At 43.1% G+C, this 27533-nt stretch overlaps 1 protein-coding gene across 1 annotated transcript; it reads left to right on the top strand.

Moving 5' to 3' along the window:
* On the top strand, positions 1 to 26960 carry crb2b (crumbs cell polarity complex component 2b). Its single transcript, XM_085786333.1, has 13 exons — positions 1 to 314; positions 5316 to 6011; positions 6628 to 6823; positions 10890 to 11029; positions 11820 to 12005; positions 12083 to 12196; positions 15416 to 16369; positions 18310 to 18851; positions 20299 to 20464; positions 21236 to 22097; positions 22824 to 22940; positions 23102 to 23228; positions 24333 to 26960. Exons 1-13 carry the CDS (start codon positions 245 to 247, stop codon positions 24552 to 24554), a joined length of 4392 nt encoding a protein of 1463 aa, XP_085642459.1. The 5' UTR covers positions 1 to 244; the 3' UTR covers positions 24555 to 26960.
* The last annotated feature ends 573 nt before the right edge of the window (positions 26961 to 27533 follow it).

The following is a 27533-nucleotide window of genomic DNA, read 5'->3' as shown; positions in this document are numbered from 1 at the left end:
CAGCTTGGTCCCCAGGGATACTCACTCACTCACTCACTCTCCAACACACACGTTTTTACACACGCACACACACACACACTCACACACTGACATACAGAGTGGTCTGGCATGGATGTGTTGCCCCTCGCTCCAAGCAGCTAAGTTGGGACAGCCTGGATGGAGCACCGTGGCGGGCCGGATGGAGAACCTGTGGACTGACAGCATCGTTGTGCTCTGACTGGAAACCAGCGGACTGAACCTCAACATGGATTTTGGAAGAGTTTGGTCCAGATATCAGAGGACGGTGCTGATCACCGTGATGATGTTCAAACTGGGTAAGTCATCAGACATCAGTTCACTGATTTTTTTTTACATGTTAGGGGTGAAAACCAACAATTCAATTTTTCATTCTTGACTGTAGCTACGACCTTTGCTTGTGTTTGAAGCACATGGGCATGTTTATGTGTGCATATCTGTGTTGAGAAGCTCTACATCTCCTTTAATAAATATTCATAATCAGTTTGCTGTAAATAACAACTGAATTTGGCTCTAAATATAAGGAAAACATTTTCAACTTTCATACTTCATATTGTTCCAATAGCTCCTATTGATTGCAAGAGTAACCAAGACTGTCGTATATGGGATGATTCATAAATTGAACAAATGTTTTCATGTTATTAGTTCTTTACATGAAACATCCTATAGAAAATGATCAGGAAATGATGAATCAAGATGTGTTTTTATTGCTACGGATTACAAGAAGAAGAGACCTGCCATCAAAGAGGATCTTCAGCATCATTATTTCTGTCAGTGTCAGTAAAGTAAAGTGCATCCTGATGATTTTTATGGGGTTGATTGCTAAAACTGTCTCAAGTGTTGACGCCGCATTGGCTCAAACTACTGTGTAACAGATAATGAACTAATTTGATAGGATTTAAGTAGCTGGTTTCCTCCTGATTCATTCATGTGTGATGAATGTGGAGGCACCAGTCTCGGGGTGTGTCTTAGATGAGGGGGCAGGGGTAGCTGTGGTGGTGGGGTGGGGGGCAGTCACCTTATGAAACTCTTTTGACCCAGTTTTCTCGCGACCTTCGTTTATGTAAAGGGGTCTGAGGCTCATTTAAAAGGTGGCGGGCCGGCAGCGGGGATTGGCTGTGGGTGGCATTGTTGGGGATCGCCATGGTAACGAGCTCGGCGTCCAGCTGCACTGGTTGCACAGATTTTTTTGTCTCATCTCTGAAAGAGAGGAATGACGGGGTCTTAAGGAGCGTGGCAAGAGACCTGGCACTGAGAGCGCCTGAGAATTTAAAGAAACAGACGGCGGCTGACAACACAAACAGGAAGAAGAGTGCGTGTGTGTTGAAGATGAGGATGACAAGGATAGGGTTTGAATATTGGGAAAAGGGCCCTCGAGTACTACAGGGTTTATTGCTTTTAATGGAATTGTATGAGAGAGGAAAAATACCAAAAGAGCTGTCCTCCCTCTCCTTCAGGGGCCTCTGGAGGGCTGCCATCACCAGATGATGCACAGGGGAGACAAGTGCATGTGAGGGTCTCAGTGTAAAACTGTGACTAATGTAAAGAGAATTTGTTCTCGAAACCAGTGACCCAAAATCTCAGAAGTAGCTATAAAACTGATTGAGTGGATATAAAAACTAAAGGAGGATGCTTCACCCTTAAATGTTAAATCAGGACCAAAGAAAAAAAAAGTTAATTGCACCTGTAATGGCAAGTTTTACTACTATAGTATCATTAATAAAATTTTTAAAAAAATCTGAATGATGAGGGTGCTTTAACATACTGTATCTTAGCCCCCGAGTGATGCAGGAGACAAAAGGATATTTGTCTCTGACTCAGAGTGGAAGTGTGACTGATTCAGCGAAGGATTTGTGCTTTTTTCTTTTGGGTATTAAAGCAAAGTAACCAACTGCTGTGGAGCCTTCGGGGCACAATACTGAATCTAGGCAGTGCTGCCAGTCTCTTGTCGTGAATCAATAAAATTCCTCTGAGCTCAACTTGTGCATTAGCCAGAGGCTTCCCTTTCTCTGTGATTCACGGCGCTGCTGCTTCCTCTGCCCCGCAGCGTCACTCTCTACTGACTCTGTGCCGCTGTTGTCGTGACACGGTGTAAACACACTCTCTCTCTCTCTCGGCTCCGGCCTCTTGCACCCGCAAAGACACAAACAAAATCCTAAAACCTCTAAAAACAACTCAGAAACGGGGATCACTTACGGAAACACAGCAGCCATTTACTTTTATATTTCTGCATTAGGTTAATGCAGTCATGTTAGGGATGAAGACAGTTTGCTGATGGTGTTCCTAACTTTACTAAGTTGTGCATGAAAGCAGCTGTATGTGTTGAGCAGTGACTTAAAGTGGGGCAGAAATTCAGCGCATAGATCTCCTCTGGCCTTTAATTTTACCTAAGGATCTCGGTGCAGCATGTCTGGTCATAAGGTGAAAAGCAGCTTGGAAATGTAAGGAATATGTGATGTAAAGTGTCTTCAATCCATTCTAATCATGGCCATGGTTTGATTCTGCTATCTGTAGAGATCCAGCCTTCACCTGACCAGGTTTGGTGAATCCTTGCAGAGGTTCTCTGGACAGCGTCATCGGTTTGATCAGTCAGCAGCTCTGCTCAGTGTTATTGTTGGCTGGAGATGCTGGTACCACTCAGTGCCAGGGATCAACCCTGTCCGGCAATAATCTATGAGGTGTATGAGGCAGGGGGGGTGGGCTGTGCGTGGGAGGAGCAGCTATCAGCCTCCAGGAATGTGTGAGGGGTTGATTGGGTTTGGATGACGGGGGCAAAGAGTGAGTGAGACCCTCGATGTCCAGGGGATTCATGAGATTACAGGCAGTGGAGGTTAAAGTTCATGATTCTGACTTGAGTTCAGCTTTACAAGTCAGTCCTGCATGGGGAGGATCTAGGAGAAAAAAAGTATAACTGACTTCAGTGAGAACTAACAGACGGAGATGTATAAAGATGATGTAAGACAGAGGCAATGACACCTCACAGCATGGGCTGAGATAAGGAGAAAGAAAGATGAGAACAAAGCAGTTTTACCATCACACGAAGACACCCTGTAACATCCAGCTTTTCTAGGAAACACAGCAAAATGAGAGATTTACTGTATTAAATACTTTTCAGTACAGAAACAAAAAACAACCCTTTAAAATGTGACCTGGCAAGACAGGTTTATTTTTAGCGCCATTCAGACACAAGGAAGTTCAAAGTACGTTACAGAAAGATACATTAAAAATAGATGACATTAAAACAACATTTAAAAACAATGTAGGCTACAAAAAACGTATGTTTTATTTTATTTATTCACACAATCTGACAGTTTTAGAGCAGAGGAACAAGGATCTGCTTCCCCTTGCCCAGTTCTGGGTACCTGTAGCTGAGTACCTGTCCCAGGTGACTTGAGCGGTCTGGATGAAATAGATCAGACGATGTGTTTGGGCCCAAGACCAGTTGTGGTATTTTAAAATCTGTCCTCTGATATTCAGGAAGCCAGGTATTGAACTCTTTGTGTTAGCGATTGCTCTGGATAAACTCAGAGGTAAGTTGCCTCTAAATTAAATAAATGAATCATCTATATTTGCAATGAAATAAGCTGCTGCACAAACTAAAATATTACCTCGCCCTCACAATAAAACTAACAACCATTCACATAAAGACTAAAAATCATGAGGAAATATATAGTCATGATAAATTCATACACTCACGTGAACGACACTGTGGCTTCTAACACTGTTACAGTCTGTCTAATCAGCTTTCAAATTAAAACAAAGGAAGCACAAACAGCACAGCGCTTCTCAGGATTTATCAGGCACAGAGTGGTGGTGGTAGTGAGAGAGTGATGTGAAAAGAAAAGATAAAGGGTGTGACAGCAGCAGACACATGTGAAAGGAACTGTTGGTGTTAAAGAGGATGCATCGACGACTTAAGGTGTTGCAGGGGAAAATATACTCATTGTTCCTGGGATGTTGTTGTTGTCGTTGACTCTGATGGAGCAGATCGTCTGCCATTGTGTCAGATGACTTTATCCAAATAACCATACAGTGCTGTGTGTTTGTGGAGAGACGGGAGAAAGTCAGAGTCACTGTTGGTTTTGTCATGTGATTCCTCTGCCTGAGGGTTTACACAGAGGAATACTAAATACAGAGTATGCAACATTTTAAAGAATGAGTGCAATCTTCCTATAACAATTGGGATTTATATTATATGCTATACAATGCTTAAATCAATCATCAAGTTAAGTTAAGTTGAAGTTAATGGAGATGACTCTGAGTGTTTTTGGTGGAAACCATTGACAAAAAGAAAGAAGTCACTACTGATGTCACTACTGATCTACTTGTTAGACCTTGAGCTGTGTGTTAACAGTATGAGTGAAACCTTCATCGACAACACTGACAGCTGCCAGCTCAGTCATGTAATAAGTTTACTCGTGACACCATCTGCTGTGATCCTAAGTCTAGAGGAAAGAGGGGCTTCATCACCCGACTTGGTTGTAAGCTCCTAAAAAGCATTGAAGTCATAGTTAGACCAGTGTGTAAGCTCTACAGCCAATCACAGGGGAGGAGTTGAGCTCAGTTCACTACAGCTTGTAGAAGTGCTCATTCACTGTCGTGCACAAATCAGGCTTTTGGTAAAAACAAAAAAACAAAAAACAATTATATACCATTATCTTTATATATTGATTTAACCAAATTTGTTAGTGCTCACTGCTTTTGCCGTGTCATAGCTTCGGCTTAGGACACTTTAATCTGCCAGTAATAAGTATCCAATAGTTAAGAGTGACTCAGGTGTTAGTCAGCAGCTGTTTATTAATTTATTATTATGACACACACACATTATTTACAACATATAAAGCTTTACAGTTGGTTGGAAGTGGTTATACAGTCAGCAGCTGCTCATGGTAAATTACAGAGAGATGTTGAGAGAATTGTGTTATGTTATAATTTGGTTATTTTGTAAGGTTTAAGACTGGGAGAGATAGACAGAGGAGGAGAGGATGGTATGAAGCAAATAGTCAGAGTGAAACCCATGGCCACTACAGTAAGGTCTGTGTCCATGTGGTACGTGCTCCACGAGGTGAGAATAATAATTGAGAATAATTTATTTTAATTTAAATGGACTTAAAACCCCATAAATCTTATGAACTATAAGATTCCCGCATTTGAGGTCTTTTGGCCTGGGGACACAAATAAGCTGTAGCTATCCAATGGATGGATGAATTGGAGGAAATGCAGATCTATCACTCTCCATAGAAGTTTAGACTTGTACAAAAGACATCTTTCAAGACACATGTTCCTCTTGTTTCTGCCAGGCCTTCTCTGCACAGTGGCAGCTGACAGCTGTCTCTCATCTCCCTGTAACAACGGTGCCACCTGTCTGGACCACCTGGGCGAATATGTGTGCCTGTGCCCCCAAGGACCAGTGTGGTACATGGGCAAAAACTGCGATGAGCTCCTTGATCCGTGTATCACAGCACCTTGTACCAACTGCACCGGCAAACCTGGGACCCAAGAGTTCACCTGCCACTGCCCAGATGGCTTCACAGGACTTAACTGCACCGAGGATGTAGATGAATGTCAAAGCAACCCCTGCAACGGCACCAAGTCGTTGTGTGTCGACACGATCAACAGATTTTCCTGCCACTGTCCCATTGGATCAGGGGGGGAGGAGTGCCAGGATAATCTGACCACTTGTTCCGAGGGCACATGCCAGAACGGTGGCACCTGTGTGGACGTCCCTGACAGTGGCTGTGAGTGTCGGTGTGCCGCCGGGTACCAGGGGACGAGCTGTGAGGAGAACATTGATGAATGCCAGTCTGAGCCCTGTCAGAACGGAGCCATCTGTAAAGACGGGGTCGACGCCTACCAGTGTTTCTGTGTGCCTGGGTTTCAAGGATACCACTGTGACCTGGACATCAATGAGTGCGCCTCCAGGCCCTGTCAGAACAACGGCACATGTCTGGATGAAGTGGATCACTACAAGTGTGACTGTGCTCCAGGCTTCAAAGGTAAACACACCATAAGAATCGCTAATAAATTGACATTTGGTGATGATGTGTATGAATATAATTTATTTGACAATTTATTGATATAGTATTGATATAGATCTAGCTGTAAAACAGTAATTAGATGTATATGGTGACAGAAAAGAATAATTAATGAATTATGAACATTTGTTTTGCTTTACTGTCCTATACAACATCTTTAAAATGTCGACATTTCATGTAAAAGCAAACAAACAAAGCCAAGCAGAGCCATTTAGCTCAGGTCAATCAACCCGAGACTAAAATCTTTTACTCATTGTGCCATTTTTGAAGTAAAACCATTTCTCCCATCAGGCCTTTTTGGAACAGTACCACACAGACACAGAGAGGCCACTCCCTCTCTGAGCAGATTGCATATATTGTGGTTTTATTTCATGAGAGTAAGATGTTTTTATCTCATTTCTTGCATGATAAGAGGTTTCATGGCTCGGTTTAAGCGGCTTTTAGTGCTGCTGCTGTGTGTCTGGAGCTGAGCTCCTGGCAGCTACATTGTTATTGTGTTGTATCTGTAGGTGTGTTAAGATAATTAGGTGTGTAACCGACCTCCTTGGCCCGCTGCCACTCTGCCTGTTCCCACCAGGGATTAACTGTGAGGTGGAGATCGACGAGTGCGAGGTGAAACCCTGTCAGAACGGCGCCACCTGCAGAGACTTCGTTGCTGCATACCTGTGTGAGTGTCTGGTCGGCTTTCAAGGCCAAGACTGCGAGGTCAACATTGATGAGTGTGCCAGCGGACCCTGTCTGAATGAGGGCAGGTGCATGGACGGCATCAACAGGTAGGATAACACACCTGCATGTTTGCACACTCAACTTTAGTGTAGGTAGAGTGATTTGGGTTTTTGATGCATGAGCAGTTACACAAAGCTACAGAAACTGTAGGCTACATTAAAGGGGGGTCGTGAGTCTCCCAGAGACAGGTAGAAACATGGCTGACAACAGTTCATAAGTGGTTTGTAAACCTGGTCATTCAGCAGAAGGAAGACAACCAAAGAAAGAAAGGGACCAAAAGATAGAACGTACACTCATTTGCATTGGTGTTGTTCTCCCTGAAAGCAGAAATTGGACTGAAGGTGGACATGGATGTCACTTTACAGCTGTTATGAGTGGGATGTGTTGCTATACGTGGCCTACTGGACCTAGATAATGCATTATTATCTTGGAAATGGTGCTATGAGTGTAATGTAGTATTATCAATACTGCTATGGGTGAAATGTCTTGTGTGTAACGTTGAACATGGTGGCGAATCCAGTGTTTGCAGCAGCTTCTCTCAGTGAAAATTCTGTGCTTTCGTGTGGAACGACTGGAAAAGTGTGTGGATGGAAAGTGTGTGAAATGTGCGACAGTAAAACTGACAGATAATGTTAGACATCTGCCCCGCTACAACAAACACCTGCAAAGTGTTCTTTCTGGGGGAGCTCGGTTTCTACACCGAAAGATCAGTCAAGATGGCTATAAGGCGGCGTGACAGATCACCTGAGTCGGGGCAAGCCAGGAGGTGTCTACGCCAGGCCACGTGTTATTTCGCACAAGCTAGCAGTTCCTCATGCAAGCAATTGTTCACTCCTTCGTCAACAAAGTGGATTACATCAGACTGTGGAGAGGGTTTATGGTACATGAGCTGACAGTTCGCTAGTCGGGTAAGCTAAGGCGAGGCAGTCTGGTATAGTTTCCACTCGTAGAGCTGATGACTGTGAAGTGCCGACCCTTCGGTTGACTCCGCGCCAAGATGCGGTTGTTGCTAGATGGCGTACATGAGCTGCAGGAAGTGATGTCCTAGAAAACATGCAATCTTTACTTAGCTGTGCCTAAACCAACAAAAGTAAATGGCTTCACTTACTTTTTGTTTTTTTTCTCCCTATTTTACATGTCAGTCAGTTTTACTAAACTTAACCAGTCGGGAGTTCTCGACAAGATTTGGTAAGAATCTACGTCACTTCCTGCAGCTCATGTACGCCATCTAGCCATGATATATACACTATATTTCCCTTCGCTCTCATAGACTGGAAGTGAACGAGAATAATCGCCACTGTTACTCACGTTATGTGTGACTGCAGCCACATTGCAGCCGCAGACGATTATCCTGTGACTGCTGGTGCCTGTATGTGTGTGTGTGTGTGTGTGTGTGTGACTGCAGCCCAACGTGGTATCGCCAGTAGGGTTTTTTGTAATTACATAAAATTCCTCAAGCAGTCAACAGAAGTGTTGTATAGCTTTATTCAGTGGTGCTTTATAAGCTACTTGACAATTTGAATTGTCCCTAAATGGATTAATAAGTATATGTCATTATGATCATGATATTATTATCGTGGTAATTAAAGTTTTAACTAGTCTGGCATTTATACTGTAATTTAATGTTAAACTGGTTTAATTTTGTCTGTTAATTTGATGCAAGTTGATAAGGTTGGACTCATACATATACGTATATTTGACTGATCCGATCGTGAGAATCTGCTGCTTACTGCTGCACCTGTCTACAGCTCTCCTTCTCGTGCTGAGCCTGGTGAAGCCGATGTATCATCCAGCAGTGTGTTGTGTCAGCCTGGCACATTAAAGTTGACCAGGGATAAGAATTAATCCACTGTCAGTCACTGCGATGAGTCATTAAAGAGCTGAGGTGCTGATAATACCCGGTGCTGTAGCAAAACCGATTGGAACAGCAGGGAGTGAGGAGGATGGAGGGAATGAGGGCTGTCATTTACACACCGTACACTTATAGTCTACACACTAGTTAAGGTGGCTGAGTGATGGTTTCAGTGCCTCTTGAAAAGGTCACATATGATTCTTTGATTTTATTATTGTGTTATGTGTGTGAATCTACTGAAATAAGCATGTTTTTATGGTAATTGTGTTGAGCTTTTATACTTGTAACATTGTATAGGCCTACTTACTCATACAATGATTCAGCAAATATTTTTTCTGTCTATGTAAAAATTTCCCAGAATATGTTTGAAAATATTGTGAATATTCAAATTGAGATCATGTTTTTCTTATAAATGGTGAATGGTGAGGCTATAAAACATGTTAGCTCAATTCAGTACACGTAGTATTTTTATATTAATAACCCTAACCCTGAGTACGGTATGTTTTAGATAAACTATTAAATAAATGAAATAAGATATAGGGCCCTAGTTTGCTGGCGCAGCGCAGGTGGCGCAAGGTAGCGCAGCCGGTCTAATGCAAGTTTCGACCAGCGCAGCCTAGCGCAAAGTCAGATTGGAAGATTGGCAGATCGCGCTGCGCTGAGATAGGCGTGGCCGCGCAGCAGGGGGAGGCGTCACAGATTCAGCTTGGTGCAGTGGAAGTTTCGTCCGAAAATGTCCCGCCGAGGTTGCGCTGAAAGCTCGCCACCTCCAACCAGGTCTAGTCTCAGCGCAGCGCGAAGCGCAGCAGGTGCAGTGGAAGTTTGGCTGACTGACCTGCAGTGCACACACGTCACCAAGACCTCGCAGGCAGATCTCCACAGTTCCAGACACATTTCAATGCAATAAATATCCACAATAACCACTATTTAATGCAACTAACGGAATCAACACGTGAATTTATATCTATATAGATTGTCCCGTCACATCTGACGTCAGATCAAAGCAGAGATCAAAGGCTGTGGCACGCGTAATGGAAACTCCACCTGAATTAACACAGCAGGGACGAACTGGCACTGAAAAGCAGCTGTGGATGTCCCAAAAGCAGGACTGAGGGTGGATGACTGCATGTCGCTGCCGTGTTGAGATACCACTCTGCCCTTGTGATGATCGCTGTATTTATTTATTTACTTATTAATTCATGAGCGGAGAGCGACCGCATCACGCAGCCGTAATGAAAAACAAAACACAAATCATCATCTCTCTTAGCCCACCACAACAGCCTCGGTATCAGATAGTCAGTATATAGCCTACTACAGTATACTCAGCATCTCATCACAGAAAAAAAAGAGAAAAAAAGAGACGGACAGAGAGAGAGAGAGAGGAGGACAGAGAGAGAAAGAGAGAGAGAGGGAGAGAGAGAGGGAGAGAGAGAGAGCGTGTCCTTTACATGGCGTGTGTTTATGTTGTGATTAGTGTAGCCTACACCTCTCATCTTATACACAGAGTTTGAATAAATGTGAGTTTCTTTATTAGTTTATTAGTTGTTGTTTCTTAGATTGCGTATAGGGGTTCTCAGTGTATCAGATCAATCCTGGTTAAGTATATTAGTAAACTCATTATTGGTCACTCTGAGCTCGGACCTCCGGACCAAAACAGCTGTTTCCTCCTGGGAGAGGTTCGGCCTCTGGCGTCGCTGTTTCCTCCGTCCATGTCCAAGTATAAAATGACAAACTTGCAGCGCGCATCACCCGCCGCGCAGTTAAAGGTGAGGAGAGGAGCTCCTTTGATTGGTGAAGATCTGACTCGGCTGTGTCAAACCCACTCCACGCCTTTCTCTCCTCCTCCTGTCTCCCTCCCGCCCTCTCTCCTCCCTCTTTGCCGTTTGCGCCGGTGGGAGGGACGAGGGGAGGGATTGCGCCGGTCTAAGTCTGACTGCGCGGCCCACCAATCTTGCGAAATGGACCTGGGCCCCACCCCGTTGGCGTGGCGAAGCTGCGCTGATCACAGACTTCACCTGGTCGACGAAACTAGAGCCCATAATCTGCTTTATTTTACCATTGGAGACACGTTCAGGTTGATATATCTGTCAAAACAACTAAATCTGGTTTATCTTGAGCAGTGAAATTAACTTCTGTGTTATTCACCTGTAACTGACATTTAGCTGACTGTTCATGGTTTTTCCTCATCTCTGTTCCTCATCACAGTGTTATGGCAATCACAGAGTGTGACAGGCTCATTTGCATCTCTGCTTTTTCCCCAGCTATGAATGTGACTGTGAAGGGACGGGCTTTGTCGGCGACCACTGTGAGGAGGATATTCCTGAATGCGCCTCTGACCCCTGCAAACATGGAGCCACCTGCCTGGAGGGGGTCAACCAGTATAACTGTCTCTGCTGGCCAGGTATAACGCTACAGTTCAACATTTGACCTAATATAAAGTTACAGAGAGGAATGTCCTCTGGTGGCTGGAGGTTTCCCACACATAAATCAAACTCCACAAAAGAGTTTCGAGAACAAGAGGGGTAGGAGAGTGGGGAGGTGGGGCAAATGCAGCCTTTTGTCCCATCTGTCATTTATGGCACAGATAAATAAAATCATCAGTGTTGCAGAATTTTAAAAACTGATGCAGACGTTTGCACTTCTTGCACTCCTGCTGCCGTATGGCGTGTGCATTTCCTAAAACCTGATGCTACTTTCACAGGTACCACAGTATATGTTCATTTAATACTCACATGCAGTATTGTACGCTGCAAGACATGTTACTCTTCAGTCGCCTGCCCATTTCTCTATACTCACAGTGTTCAGTTCAGTGTTTTCAAGAAAGCTGTTACATAAAAGATCCATATTTTATGTAGTATTTATACTATAACATATTTTATGGAAAAAATGGAGTCCCCCCAGGTAGTTAGCTCTGTCACTTGGCTTGGTAAATGTGCCGTCTGATAGGTTGGTTTGTGTAATTGTATGCCTGAATGCACAAATGATGAGTTGTGCTATCAGAACAGACATCATCTCTAGTTAACCATATACTCTCTGACTCTTCCCTCTGTGTGTTTTGACCAATTTGTGAACAGATTGTATAAATGTAACTTGAGACATTACATTTTTCTGAATGTTACATACAGAGTCTTTAAAAAAACAAAGTCAAACCTGATCTTTTAAACATGTGTATGTACTGTATGTATGTCCAGGTTATGAGGGAGATAACTGTGAGGTGGATATAGATGAGTGTGAGCTGCTTCCCTGTGAGAATGACGGCCAGTGTTTCCAGCGATCAGATACCGTGAACTACGGGACGCTCCCTGAACTCAACACGGCCAATTTCACGTACGAACAAGCAGCTGGCTTCATCTGCCGCTGTCTGCCCGGATTTACCGGTAAGCCAGTTCACAACAGAGAGACCTTCAGTATAGATCCAGACACAGACTCTCTGACTAGTTTCTTCCCATTTTAGGAGACAACTGCTCAGTCAACGTGGACGAGTGTGAGTCTGCTCCTTGTCAGCATGGAGGAAGCTGCCAGGACCTGGTCAACTCTTATCGCTGCGTGTGTCCGAGTGGCTTCACAGGTAGGAGGGACCTCTTATCTGCTCTGCTACTCTTATCACCTAACAAAACATCCTCTGTCACCGGCAGCCCACAGGGTGGTGTCCTGTCCCCGTCGCTCCTCATCCTCTAAACTACTATTACAACTCCTTCTACCTGAACAACCACATAAGTCATCTTCCTCACCATGTTTACATCAGCCGTCACAGTTTGAATAGGTTTAGGAAAAGATTATGTTCTGGCCTAATAAAATAGTTCAAGGACCTTTATGGTTATAATTATAAACCAAAGCTCTGACCTGAGCTGAACTGAACAGAGCTGAATGTCCTCAGTAGCTCAGTGGTAACCCTCACACCATGCTTCTGCTCCTTGGCCAAACAATAAAGGGTTAATCTTCCTCCCGCTGATCATTCCTCATGACCGGGCAAAGCATTAATCCCTCATTAGTGATGCTTTGTCTCCTCGTCACTCAAAACAGGAGGAACCACACTAAAAAACCTGAACGCTTGAAAAACTAACGCATGGACTGAGGAGTGAGGAAGTCAATTAAAGTCAAGAACAACAAGAAGCAAACAGTGAACAGGACCTGGTTTTAGCCACAAGGGGTTCAGGCCCCCTCAGTGTAGGGCAGGGAGCGATGGCGGGGCATATGGTATGGAAAACAACAAAGCCAATAAAAGGTGCCATATGTCAGGCATCCATCTCAGGCATTAAACAGGGGTCTCTTCGGAAATTTGTTGAGGGGATGGGAGATTACAGTAAAGCTGCTTAGGAGGCTAATTAAAGCCTAATGAAAAAAAGACAAAGATGATACAAAACATGCTTTTTTTTAAAATTATGTGCAATTCATCCTGTAAGTAAACTGCACTATGAATCTGTTTCTATAGGCAGCAGCCAGAAAAGATAAAGGAAAACTCCCAAAGTGTGATCATATTACCCTTGTATGGCGTGTGAGCAACAGGTTGACATCCATGTGTAGGAGGGGGTCCACACTGTTGTTAATCCAGCAGAGATGAGCCCCTTTGTGCCCACTACATTGAGCTTTGGAAGGCTGATGTAGGACATGTTGCATTAAAAATGTCTGGTTCAAGGTTATTACAGGTGTCAGCGCAGTATTGTATCATGAAAATGTGTAGGGAAATAACACACTGAACATTGTGGCTGCCTTAAATAATCTAATTACATGATGAGCAACAGATGTAACCTATGCTTTTTAATTTTGTCAACTACACACATACAGTAGCATGACATTAATCTGTAGCTTCTCCACATTGAAATGTCTAACAGCAGCTTTAAGACTGCCAAATGTGTCTTTCTGTGGCCTGTCAATGACGTTATATCCTCTACAATCATGTGTCAGTCCACAGAGGTCTACCCTTCATAACAAAAAGACAACAAAGCTATACGATTTTGACTTTAGTAACTCAGAAAATCATTGTTACAATATTATGTTAAGTTTACTGTATATTAATATATTTGTGACTTTGTAAATTAACGTCATCAGTTATCATCAGACTCTTGTTCCCCCTCATAATCTGAAGATTAAACTCACAGTTACTTCTGCCACCAGAGGTCTCTCGTGAAGTCATGTGAGATCATAGGAGTTGCTCTCAGACACTTCTGATTTTGACTCCTTCAGTGTCAGTGGTTCAGAAAGTTTTGACTGTGGTTGAATTATTCACAAACATATCCTGAAGAAAATAAGAAAGAAAGAAAAATCATACAAAACACAACACTGACACATAATTGTAGAGGATGTGATGTCATTGACAGGCCACCAATGACATGTACCCATCTGTTACCATGATTAAAATACTGTAAGAGATTTCTCTTAGAACAGAGGTGCAGATGTTTTTATACATTTTATTGTGGGGAAGTTGCATATTATAACTTTAATCTACACTTTAATCACTATAAAGGAGGACAATGAGATATACAAGTGCTGTAGGGAATAAATCAAATGTGAGTAATGAAGTCAGTGCCGACTGTCATTCAGCTGCATCAGGCCCTGGTCTTCCTGAGGACTTGAATGTGCAGCAACTTCTGCAGGTTTTCTCCTGCCACTAGTGGGCATCCACAGGCCAGCAGAGGAGACTGCAGCACTCATTCCTCCTGTCAAACACTGACAGAGGCCAGCTGGAGGCTGGAAGCTTACCACTCTGCTCGGGCTGGGCTGCAGACAGGAGAGGAGAAGGGGGTGTGAGGGAGGGAGGGATGGAGGAGGGAGAAGAGGGAGGTAAAGAAAAACTGGGCAGGGCTGTATTTTAATCAGTCCTGCCTGTCTGCCTGGTGGAAAGTGGAGGAGTGACAGCATTTCTGCTTTGTAAGCTACTGTTAAGAGGGAGAGAGAGAGACACTCACAGACAAGACACACAGATTGATAGATAGATAGAAGGAGAAAGAGAGAGAAAGAGAGAGAGAGCACCTGGCTGTATCACTTGTGCCACCCTGCAGCGTGAGGAGTGTGTTGACTGTTGACTCAGTGGATCATGGAGGGAAAGGGAAGGAGGTTGATGCTGCTGCGGCTGCTGCTGCTGCTCTGCTGCTGCTGTGGGCCCCGGGGGCTGACAGGTACAGTATGGTACAGCACTTTTTCATAACACTTGAAGAAAGTTGCGCCGCTCGTGTGTTACTAATGGCGACGTCTTGGCAGAGAGAGGATGAGCAGCTTTAGGGTTCCTCGGGTGTAGAGTATTTTAAAGGACTATGTTAATGCAAGTTGACTGCTGCTGCCAGGGCTTAATGGTGAATGCAGTTTGATGAGACGGCTCTGACCACAGACACCAGGCACAGGGACTGTGTAACTGTGTGTGGCTTTTCCCAATTTCCCATGTGTGTGTGTGCACAGAGTAGCATAGAGTGATATCTCAATGTCCAACTGATTCAGTTAGTTTGACATTAACTAGTTTAATTGCACAAAGGAAGGAACACAAATCCAATTCACCTCACCTGTTATTTCTAATGAAAGCCTATTTCCTCCAGTCATTTCCTCCTCTGCAAATGACATTGATGGAAATAATATTCATGCATTGCCTCAAACAGATCTGCCTGTTCATCTGTGGCTAAATGTGCACACAGCACCCTGCCTTATTATGTCATTTTGTGTAGTTTGGCCTTCCAGGCTCTTTCTGCACTCGCCTTGACGTTTGATTGCTTTTTATGTGATAAAATAATTGATGAATTGAATGAAAAGGTGAGCCATTGTTGTTGTTATAGTACTGACTGAGCGTCTCTCCTTGCAGGCGTCCACTGTGAGGTGGACATCAACGAGTGTGAGAGCGACCCGTGCCAGAACGGTGCCACGTGCGAAGATGCCGCCAACGCTTACAGGTGTCACTGCCCGTCACCGGAGCCCGGTCGGGAGCCGTGGGGTGGGCGAGACTGTGACGTGCTCCTGGTCGGCTGCCAGCAGCACCAGTGTCAGCACGAAGCGGGTTGTGTCCCCGTACTGACGGACGACGGGGAGCAGAGCTACACCTGCCTGTGTCCGCCCGGCTGGAGCGGAGAACGCTGCAACACGTCGACCACCTTCTCCTTCAACTCCGAGGGCTACGTCCACATGCAGCTGCCCGTCTCCAAAAACAGGACGGAGCGAGAGGCTGACGACCACGACCACGGCCTCCACATGCAGCTCCGCTTCAGGACCACTCTGCCTGACATGGTGCTCTACTACAGAGGCACCATGGAGCAGTTTGTCTCCCTGGAGCTTGTCGGCGGCTCCCTCCAGGCTCGGGTAAAGGCAGGGAAGGTACTGCAGGTCGTTTACCCCGTTTTGGTCAATGATGGAGAATGGTACCAGGTCTCTGTGTCCATGGATGAGAGGCTGGTTCTGACTGTGAAAGGACCCGGCTGTATGGACGGGTGTCGGGTGAAGAACGAGGGCCACAACTATCTGTTCTTCCTCCAGCCCAGCTCCTTTCAGCAGCTGTATGTGGGAGGGGCACCACAAGAGTATTTAGCCCAAATGTCCAGTGGAAGGGGCTTCATCGGCTGCATGGAAGACCTTTATGTGGACCGTAAGCTGCTTCTGCCTCAGGACCTCATCAGAGAGGAGAACCACGCCTTGGAGCTGGGATGCAGCAAAACAGACTGGTGTCAGGAGGAACCCTGCATGCAGCGCGGATACTGTGTGGACATGTGGGTTCGTGCCAGATGTCAGTGTCACCGGCCTTACTACGGAGAGACCTGTGAGAAAGGTGAGAGCACTGCAGGAATACACTAAAGCCTTCATAGCAAAGTAGTAACTGTTGGGATCCCGACCTTGTGGCCAATCCTCAAGCCAGCCAAGAATGTTTGTTTCCCACTGAAGCCAGGGTCCTGCTTTTGGACTGTATGACAGATTAAATGCACAATCAGTGAACACTAGAGAAGGTGTCTCTGACCTATTTTACCCTGAGACATTCAATCAAAGGTAGAGAGCTCCTTATGTCTCAAAAAACTGCTTTAAAAGAATTCAAATCTGAGTCATGTTCAGTCAGACTGGACTGTGTCATTCCCCTTCTCTCTGTACCATTTCCTTGTCCCTTTTTTTTTATACTAAATTTTTTAAAATCTTTTTTATGACAAAAATAACAACAGCACAGTGCAAAATAAAAGGAAGCATCATGGCCAGGCACTCGACATACTCATCAATATCAATACTCAACACAATGTGTATGGATTTTCGACAGGGGTTTCTACAGAGTACTATTTAGATTATATTACCTTTTCAAATAGAGTTTAAGTGACACACACAAAAAATGGGGGGAGGTCTTCTCCATTTTGTCTATCTTGTGCAATATAAGTCTTTTCTCAATCTCAGTAGACAGGTCAGTCTTTCCATCTTGTGAATGTCTTTTATTATTTCTAATCAACTGGTGACTGTAGGTGGGTCGGTCTGTAACCATTCACCTTTCACAGTTTTACTGAATAATAGTAACACGAAATGGCCAAAAACAAATACAAAAAAGTACCAACAATAAATTAGCTAATTCAGTGTAAATAAAGAAAATGAAGCTCAGCAACTTGAAGCTCACATTGTAACTTAGAGTATCCATACCAACATATTTCTAGATTGTTGGGAAAAATTAGTTTAGATCTATTCTCTTATCAGAAGAGTCACTATCACACCAAGCTGCACAGCTGATGTAAAAACTGACTCATAATGATTAATTGGTTGAGGGAAGGGATCTCTCTGTGTATCAGATTGATGTTGCATTGGACCAACATATTTTCTTAGTGAAGTTGTGTTGTTTAGTGTTTGAAGCACACACACCCATGGTTTCCACAGACCATAACCCACTCCCTTCAGCTACTTTGAAACAAGGGGCTGAGCTACTGGGAGCCCCCAGTTGGAGACCCCTGCTTTAGACTAAGCTGGATGAAACAAAGTCTGAGCTTCTTTACTTACATCAGTGATTAATGCTACATAAATTAATTCAGAGAGAAACATGCAAAACCAGCAAATTGTAACATTGTCTCTGCATGCGGTCAGTGCGGCACAGTACTGAAGTACATATGAAACCAGTGTTATTACTGTTTGCAGTAACCTTGTATTGTGTGTTTCAAGCAGTGAAATAAATTTAGATGCTACTAGTGTTTCAATCTCAGTCGAGGAAGATTCACCACAGCCACAGTTATTGTTCACAAACCTAAACTGATTCTCCAGCACTTTCCCATAGTGGAGTATTTAATCATTTTGCTTCATGTCTCACCTGTGAACAAGTGGTAATTTCAGCTCAAATGTACATAGACAATTATATATATATATTTTTTTAATACTGTAGTGTAAATCATTTTTTAAAGTATCTGGTGGTAGCTTTGTTTCCAGTGCAAAGTCACAGTTAGCTTATTTGGTGCTGGGCAGGTTGTGCACAGTTAAAAAAAAAAAAGGGCTCGCTGCTGCTAGAAACATTGATGAGAAAGCAATAATCTGAATGTGTGGAGTCAGGGCAAACTGCAGACTTTGTTGTGATTACTGTGGGTAAAACATCATCAAAACACTGGCTCACACATCACATAATGTCACTCACTGGATCTTTGTGAGAGATCACCAAAAAGACCAGAATTCCTCATAACTGTAACTTGATACTTCATTAAAACTGTGTGCTGCTGGGATGAGATACTGACAAGCTCATGCTCCTGTCTTCCACCACAGAGTACCCATCCTGGACATTTGGCCGTGAGAACACCACCAGCTACTCTGCTTACAACATCCTGGAAAGCCACGGAAACAACTTCAGCATTTCCTTTTTGATGCGGTCCCTCAAACACAACGGTCTGATTCTGCAGCTCAGCCGCGACGGCGACCCCTACCTGACTATCTACCTGAAGGAAGGCACTGTTGCTATTTACAGCCCTCACACCACTCTGCTGTCAGAGGCCACGTTTGTCACGGATGGCAACAACAATTTGGTCACTGTTAAGGTACACAACGGCCACGTCGTCTTCCCCAAAGCTGGGAACCATCGCGCCTTAGGGAACGTGAGTGTAGAGGCGGGGGATGTGGTGTATGTTGGAGGGCTCCCTGTGGGCACCAGCATGAACGCCTGGGGAGGAAACTTCAAGGGCTGCCTGCAGGACATTCGGCTGGACCACAAGCATCTGGCTGCTGAAGATCATCCAGAGACGGTGGAGGTTTACCCGGCCGACACAGAGGAGAACGTGCTGACAGGATGTCACAGTGATGACACCTGCAAGGTAAGAGAAATATATTCACTCACTAACAGAATAGACGACAAGGTACCACTTTATACTACTCTAGATTTATAAATGGTTTATTAATAATTTATAAACTGATATAAATCATTGTAAGACATTACATAAAATGGGCAATGAAAAAATTAATTAGATCTTATTGTGTTTGAATTATTGTTTCATTTAATTCTAAATGACAGGATGAGCATGTGTTCAGGTCAGTGTGTCCAGCACATGATGTCCTGCCATGGCCGCCAGGCTGGAGACAGTTGTAACAAGTTACTGTAGCTGTCCTCCGGTGAAGCAGCCAAATTACAACAGAGCTGTCCACAGTGTGTTTCAACCACTTCAGTCCAAAATAGAGAATTCTGTCCCATAGTGACAAATAGTTTACTATTTTAAGACACAAGAGGAAGGTTATTTAATTTTTTGAATGATATCAACAACATGCCAACGGCAGACCCTCACTGACATCAAAGGAAAAGCTTCTTGAGAGGTGAGAAAGTGCATGATCCTAAGAAGTGATTATTTCATTAGCCTCTCATGGACTTATATTATATTTACCTGTTCTGTTTATCATCAACACCAAAATAGATCAGTTGTGCCAATTTTGATTCAAGGTTAGGCTCTCTATTCTACACAAAACAAAACTCAGCTACTCTTTGATAAATATTATCACATAGATAAATAATACTGTCAGTTTTTAAGTTAATTAGAGTGTATCTTATATTTTAATGTATCTTTCCTAAAGCATGTCACAAATTATCTATGCTGCTACAGGCCTGGGGTCTGCTGTAACATCTGAATTGTTCCATCAAATAAATATTGAATGTGTGATCTATGTCTGTAATGGTATGGGTTAATTGCAGGCAAATGTACTGTAACTGTAGTAATATTTAAAGATTTGGTCTAATTCTCTGAGAGATCGAGAGAAATTTAAGTTCAATGTGAAAATACTTGATGTGGGTGGTCTGAGGTGATGGTGGCACTAGATGTTTATTTATGGGATTACCATTAGAACCACTGGTTTTTATCCACTAACCAAATCTAGTTACAATCCAGAGGTGCACTGACCAACTGACATTACTATGGTCTGGCTACATTACTGTACGTAATAAAGCAGGCTGCATCATATTCAAGGTATTGGCAAAACTGTGTAATGTCCAGTTTTAATGAGAAGCTCAGTGCTAGTGCTTATCCTGTGTGTGTGTCTGTGTGTCTAACACTGAACTCGTGCTAATTGTGTTAACACCTTGCAGAGCTGTGTGATGGCAGGGCTGTACTGTCTGTAATGCCTCATTCTTAATAACATTGTTCAGGCTTTTGAATCCCTTTGATCCACAAGTTAGCGCTCAGTCCTCTGTGCAGCTTTAAACCCTGCGGTCACATCAGGTGACAGATTTTTACAAGTGATCATGTAATCCATCCATCTGTGTTTGTCTGTGCACAGGATGAGCCCTGTTTCAACGGTGGACAGTGTCAGGTCACCTGGAATGACTTCAAGTGCGACTGCTCCATTAACTACTCGGGCCGACTGTGCGAGACACGACTGTGGTGCGTTGACAACCCGTGTTTTGATGGCGTCCGCTGCGTGGACCTGCACGACGGTTATGAGTGTGAGTACAGTAATCCTTCACTAGTGATCATCTCTTTTAATCGAGGCAGAGCAGTGAGGTAAGGTCGTGTTTATTTTGTTATTCTCTGACTTCTTTAATTAGACTCACAGTCTTGAAAAGTCTCCGACTGGTCATCTAACCTCAGACACCAAAGGAAAAGCTTCTTAGTACAACAGAGAGAGGGAAGTCCATGACCTCCATGGATCGGTACCAGGCTGCAGTAAATTCAGTAATAGGCCACAGAAAAAAGACACAGAAATTGTCTTTAACCTCTTTCCTAATTAACAAGATAGTTTTTGAGTTTTGGTGGCATTCTGGCTTTTAGGATTATATTTCCTCTTGGCAGGTAGCTTTAACAAGGTGTTAACCTCACTCACCTCACTGGTCAAAAGCAAAGATAAAAAGAAAGAGAAAGAAAGAAACAACTGAAGAGTGGTGGAGTTTAAGTCCTGTCCTGAATTATTTTTTCAGTCATCCCCTGACTGGTGTATTACAGTCCAAACTGAAGAAACATCATCAGGGTTGTTTTGCCAGAATAGACAAATCTCCTTCTGATTCACCGAAAACCACAACAAGAGAACTGAGTGATTTCTGTGAATAATCATATGGATGGGTTACATGGAGAATACCTGCAGAGGTCAGAAAAACAAACTCCAGTAAAACTCTGTGACAGTAGCTCAGTCTGAGGCCCATAGCTACATGTACATAAGGTCATACTGGAGAAGTAACATTCATTGGTTAGTTCACTCACACCATCTTCTCCTCCCACAGGTTTAACTGAAGCCATCTTCCAGGACAACTCTCTGCAGTATTTCGCCAACAGCTCGCTGCTGAGCCCTGTGACCACCGTCACCATGGATCTACGGACACGTGATGAGGACGGGATCCTGCTGCAGGCCAAGAACATGGACGAGGTCTTCTGTCTGGGTCTGCTCAACTCCACCCTGCTGGTCAAACTGGACAGCGGACCGAGCACGGAGCTGCTGGCCTTCACAAGCGACAGGACCATTGCGGACGGTGCGTGGCACCACATCCAGCTGACCATGGTAGACCCCACACAGTCAGTGTCCCGCTGGCGCCTCACTGTGGACGGGCAGAGAGCGGGTGGCAGTTTGGGTATCGGCGGCAACCTCAACTTCCTCAATGATACTAAAATCCGAATAGCTGAGAAATACACTGGATGCTTAGGGGAGATCAGAGTGGGTGGAGTCTACCTGCCGCTCATTAAAGTGCCAGAAGCCCCTCAGGTGAGCCGGTTTTCCAGACTTGGTGGACATGAGCCAATCATAGGATGCCAGGGTGCACCCATCTGTGATTCCCAGCCGTGTCTCAACCAGGGTGAATGTCTGGACCAGTTTTATGAGTTCAACTGCAGCTGCAGCGCCGGATGGGAGGGGGAGCTGTGTGAGAGAGAGATAAACGAGTGCTCCTCTGGCCCGTGTGTCTACGGGACATGTAAAGACCTCCTGGCAGATTACCAGTGTGATTGTGAACCTGGATACGCAGGGAAGGACTGTCAGGAGGAGCTGGACAACTGTCAGGAGTTCATCTGTGTGAATGGAGGTAGCTGCGTGGAGACAGGGGAAACTCACACATGCTTGTGTCCACCTGGATATATTGGAAAACGCTGCCAGTGAGTACACACCTTCCCATTTCTCTGCAACCCTCACACATTTTTTGGTTTGAAAAAATGTTAAAAAATTCCAGATGTTCAAGTACAGCCTGTTATTGTTTTATCCATGAATCCTTTGGATGGCGGTAACTTCTTTTGATAAACTTTGCAGGATTATTCTTCTTTCACGGGGATATTGTCAAAATGCCGTCATTTTTTAATGATGGGATAGTGGATGAATAGTGGTAGATTATATGATACATAAGAGATTACTTGAATTGTTTTGCTTGGACTTTCAGAAAAATACTTAACAATACAAAAGTTGTGTGCTACAAACTACAGACGTGGAATTTGTACCCAGCAAGCAGGTTGTTTAGATGTGACGACACCTAATTTTGTCATTAATTTAATTAAGGAACCAGGAAAGACGTGTTTATAGGTCTTATACAGTATAAAGGTAGATGTCTATTTGTATTGTGATTACAAAGCAGGTCAAGGTTCTATACTTATACTGTTAAAGTATCAAAGCCACAGTCAACAGTCTGTATTAAGATACCGAGCCTTAAAACCAGCTGCCAGGATTTATGTCACTTTGTGATGTCATAACAAAGCACTTCCATGCAGATAGCAGCTTCAGGGATGTCTAACAGGGCTGTTGTGTTAACATTAGTTTGAGTTTGATGTTCCTGTTAATCCTAATGAGAACAAGTGTTGATTGTAACAGAGAATATATTCATGTGTGTTCAGGTGGCGTTTTCCTCCAGTGGCATGTGACGCAAAGACAGAATGTCTTAATGGAGGAGTTTGTATAGGAGGCAGCTCTGGAGGAAACTGCACCTGCAGACCTGGATACACCGGTGCCAGGTGAGAGCAGCATATGGTACACACACTTCTCGCCACACACCTGCGGCCGAGGAGAAAGTGTGTCTGAGCTCTAGCCAAGAGTAAAGGTCAGAGGAGCGCCGGTGTGTGAGCGTCAGCTCTGTCAGTCAGCGTTGTGTTTAAACCCCACTGATGTGTTTCAGGTGCGAGGCAGAAATAGACGAATGTGAGTCCAACCCTTGTCTCAACGGCGCCACCTGTCTGGACAGACTCAACCGTTTCCAGTGTGTGTGTGTGCAGGGCTTCAGCGGCACACAGTGTGAGAGCAACGTAAGTGACAGACAAGTCTTTTCACCGACACTGATGCTGTGTTAATTCACTGTCACAGCATGTGTCGTAGTAAGTAACAGCCAGAATACGTGGTTTCCTTGAGGCTGCCACACAACCGTGATCGATAACACTTGCACATAATAAGTACACACTATTAAGCATTAGTTAAGCATTAATAGATACTGAATTCTTCATTTATAAAGCATGAATACTCATTAGTATGTAGTTTATAAATACAATGAATGCTTAACCCTAACCCTGTGAGTAAAACATTTTAACTGTGTTTAACTACAGACTAATAAGTATTCATGTGTTATAAATGATGAATTGAGTATTTAATGCTTAACTAATGCCTAATAGTGTGTACTTACTGTATTATAAAATGTTAGCCCGTGATCTATAGATCACACGTGGAGAAACCTGGTTTAAAGCACATGGGGTAGAAAAATAGCATTGATTTATGTTGATATAAAAGTGTGCTGCCTTGTTCCAGTGCTTTAATAAGTTTTACATCTGCATTTAAAAGAGAAAAGGAAGGAAAATACGGTTTATTATTAAGATTTAGTTAGATCAGTGTATCTGATGTAAAGCAAAGAGTGCAAAAAGACAACACATGAAACCAGTGTTTGCATTAAAAGTTTACTGTGAAGGATTTAGTGACATCTAGTGGTGACTTTGTATTATCAACATTATGCTCCATCTCTAATCATACATCCTTTGAAATCCTGCACACTGACCCTGTATGTTCTAGGGTAACTTCTTCTTAAATGCTATATGTATATCATTCATATTAATGAAACAGTAATATAGTTTGATGGTACACCATCATCACCATCATTTGTTTCAAGAATCCCTTTTAGGCATGTTAATCTTCATTGTTACATTATGTGACACCTCTTAAATTTTTACTAATGCAAATCCAAAGAGTGTCAAAACGCCAACTATTCCCAGATGATGTTCAGCAGAAAGTCCCCTAAAATATGTGACCTCTGGCCTTTTAGAAGTGAGTTATGAAACATCCGGACTAAAATTTCACATATGAACAACTTCCTATTGACTGATTTACTTGAACAACTCTTGACTTAACGCTCTGTGCGCTTGCAGAAAGAGGAGCATAAGGAGAGGGTTCCCTGGCTGGCGGTGACCATCCCTCTAACAACCCTGTGTATGTTACTGGCCATCCTGGTGGTGTTCTTCCTCATCATGACGGCTCGGAAGAAGCGTCAGTCAGAGGGCACGTACAGTCCCAGCTCACAGGAGGTAGCTGGTGCCAGGCTGGAGATGGGCAGTGTCCTCAAAGTCCCCCCAGAAGAGAGGTTGATCTAAGCCCTGCTGCAGCCCTGCCTCTCTGCTTTGCATCCAGTCAGTGCTTCTGACTACAGGGCCTAGAGAACATGCACTCTGCAGTGTCACACTGCTATGCTCTCCAGCCCTGCAGGGAAACGATGGAGGAAAGGTCAACGACCGATTGTCTGTCTGGAACTACTACTGACATTGAAACGTCTGAGGTGCGCAGGTGAAGACCAACGGCTTCTTGTGCTGTCTCACCTGTGAGATTGCGGTCAAAGGACGGTCTCACCCGTCACGTCCCCTTGTGAGGTGAAGTGTTGAGGACAAGAGAAAGCTTAATTTGTATTGGAGCAAAGTCCAATGAGGAGCAAAGTAAGAAAAAAGCACCAAACCTTTGGGCACTGGGAGATGTAGCTGATTCATACAGATTGAAAATCACTGACTCTGTTTCTCTGATGCCCTCCATGCAGTCACGTAAGGGCAAGTGATTCATCATTTATGGTTTAGCAAAGCAAAACCTTATTTGAATTCAAAGCCGTCCTCTGCAGATTCCACATCTGACTGTTTGGGCAAGACAGGATGAAGAGGGAGGAAAATGTATCTGAAACAAATTCTGTCAAATTACAGATTCATTTGCATAAGAATAAAGTACATAATATTATCAGGGGAGTCCTTCCTGCACCAGTATATTCCTTGTAGGAGTATTACTTACATACAAGGGGTGTCTGGTTAATTGTTGGATTTCAACAGAAAGAGACTAATTAGAACTCTGTCTTTATCTTGTTAGAGCTCCCTTGGTAATGCTGATCCTGCATTCAAATCTTCTGCCATAATGGGTTTTGCAACTTGAATTTTTTCTTTTAAAATCTCCATCCACAGCAAATTTGTGATTTTAACTTTTTGGTCTGAAGGAATGTGTGTGCTTTTTTCTGTTTTTTTATTTTTATTTTTTATTATTGTGCAAAATTGTCTTGCGCATTGGTGCTTAATAATACTGTGGCAGAGAGCGCTATTCAGTGTTCTTCCATCATGTGTCTGCAGGTTTTCATTCATCTCTTCTGTCAATCCTCACTGTGAATGAAAAGATGCAGACAGATGTTTGCTGTGTGAATAATTGCTGTATTATATTGTCAATGTGCACTGTATGGCTAAAAGGCTAACCACTTTACCCACTTTTTTTGTTATTAATTATCATTGTTTTATCCATGTCTTTGTGTTGTGTATAATGTGCTGCAAAAGTTCAAATCACTGTATTTTCTTTCTTTTTTTTTGTAATATCTTTGTGGGAAACTATTTAATTGTAGAAATGTTTTTGTCATGGTCAAAGTCAGTCGCATCAGTATTTGTGTACATAGATAACTGAGTAGCACTCAAAAACTTTTCAATATTGGTTAATTCAAAAATGTATAATTCGTTCTGATCCAGTGTTAAATAGCCAGTCACCATCATTAGAAGGTGACTGGCCATTTAATGATGGTGGCTCTAATTAGAATCGATTAGATTTGCTCCAAGTATGCTGCATGCTGATTGGCTTACTGATATTTGATCATTTACTCCTGTGGAGTATTGAACCAGTTTGGTTGACTCATAAAACAGAAAAAAGAAAATAACAGTTCAGAGTGAAATGCAGACACCTCCCAACACGTCAATCCTAAACATCTGCCGCAAACAGAAGATTTGTTACAACTATTTTGTGCCAGGCTTACTGTTTCCTCCTGTATCCAGTCTTAGCACTAAACTAGGCTAACTAAAGTTTTGACTCCAGCAGCTCATGAAAAATAAAGATTTTGTTTTGTAAAACTCGCTATGATCCATTCTCTAATCTTATGAAGCTGCTTCAGATGAGTTTCAATCTTTGATGTATTGTTTCACAAATACTGATCAGACTGACTTTGACCTTATGGTCATTTAAAGGATTCTTCATTTTGAGTTAAGAACCCTTACACTGAGAATTAGCCCTTAAAGTCTCACATCTGTACTCCAGTCTCACCACTCACTTGCCTTTGACTCTGTGCTCACCAGTGTTGCTACCTTTACCAAAGCAGTTAACAAGGATGTTTTCACAATTAACTAAGTGTGATACTGTGATACTGCTGATGGGGTACAAATTCAGACTGACACCCAGTAAAAGTATGTTAAAGGGAAAGTACATGAGTCTCACAGCTGAATATGCATTAGTAAAAGTATTGGTCTTTTATGGAAGGCGAGCAAGGCCATACTCATATCATCCAGTCATGTTGGGATATGTTTTCTTACAATAACAAGACATTTCTTTGTTATCTTGAAAAAAATGCAGCTTTGTCATATGAAAATCATGGAATAATTATCTAAAGAAAGTGACATCATTTATCATGAAATTATGGCATTATCTTAAGATGACTGGATAATTATTCTGCCATCTCTATGTTACAAAGATCCATTATTTCAAAAAGAAAGAAAAAGAAAAAAATGTTATTCCATAATTTGAAGAGGACAGTGTTCGGTTGTTTTGTGATTACAGGATTTAAAAAAAGTGACTATGGCCTTTCTCAGCTTCCATATTAAATTCAATTAAAAATCTTAATTTGGGATTTTGTTAAAATTCTGTTGGGTTGGCAGTGGCACCAATAATTTACTTATTGCTTTCAAACTTAACACTGACTTTAATTAGTAAGACCAACCACAGCAGATCCCATGTTGCTCTCTTGGTGCCCCCAGATTAAATGCATTATATGGCTGCTATATGCTTAGGTTAACTCCCTTGGGTTGTTTTTGCTTCTAAGCTTGTGGCAATAGTTTATATTTGCCCTCATCCTGTCTCATCTTTGGGATGAACTATAACACCGACTGTGAGCCAGACCTTAGGTCTATTTGCATGAATTAAGGATATTGCTGCTCCTAGATTACAGCTGTGTCTCTCACTTCAAATTAAAGTCAGAAATCACATAATGCTCCTTTAATACAGGGGGATATACAGGTGTGCGCACGATGAGAGAGTATGTGCCTTCATGTTCTCCTTTATCCATGAAACCCAAC

The sequence above is a fragment of the Trachurus japonicus genome, chromosome 9, assembly GCF_045865225.1.
Source record: "Trachurus japonicus isolate A0001 chromosome 9, Traja_1.0".
Classification (NCBI taxonomy): domain Eukaryota; kingdom Metazoa; phylum Chordata; class Actinopteri; order Carangiformes; family Carangidae; genus Trachurus; species Trachurus japonicus.
The sequence above is the reverse complement of the archived record's forward strand: the minus strand, read 5'-3'. Positions and strand labels throughout refer to the sequence as shown.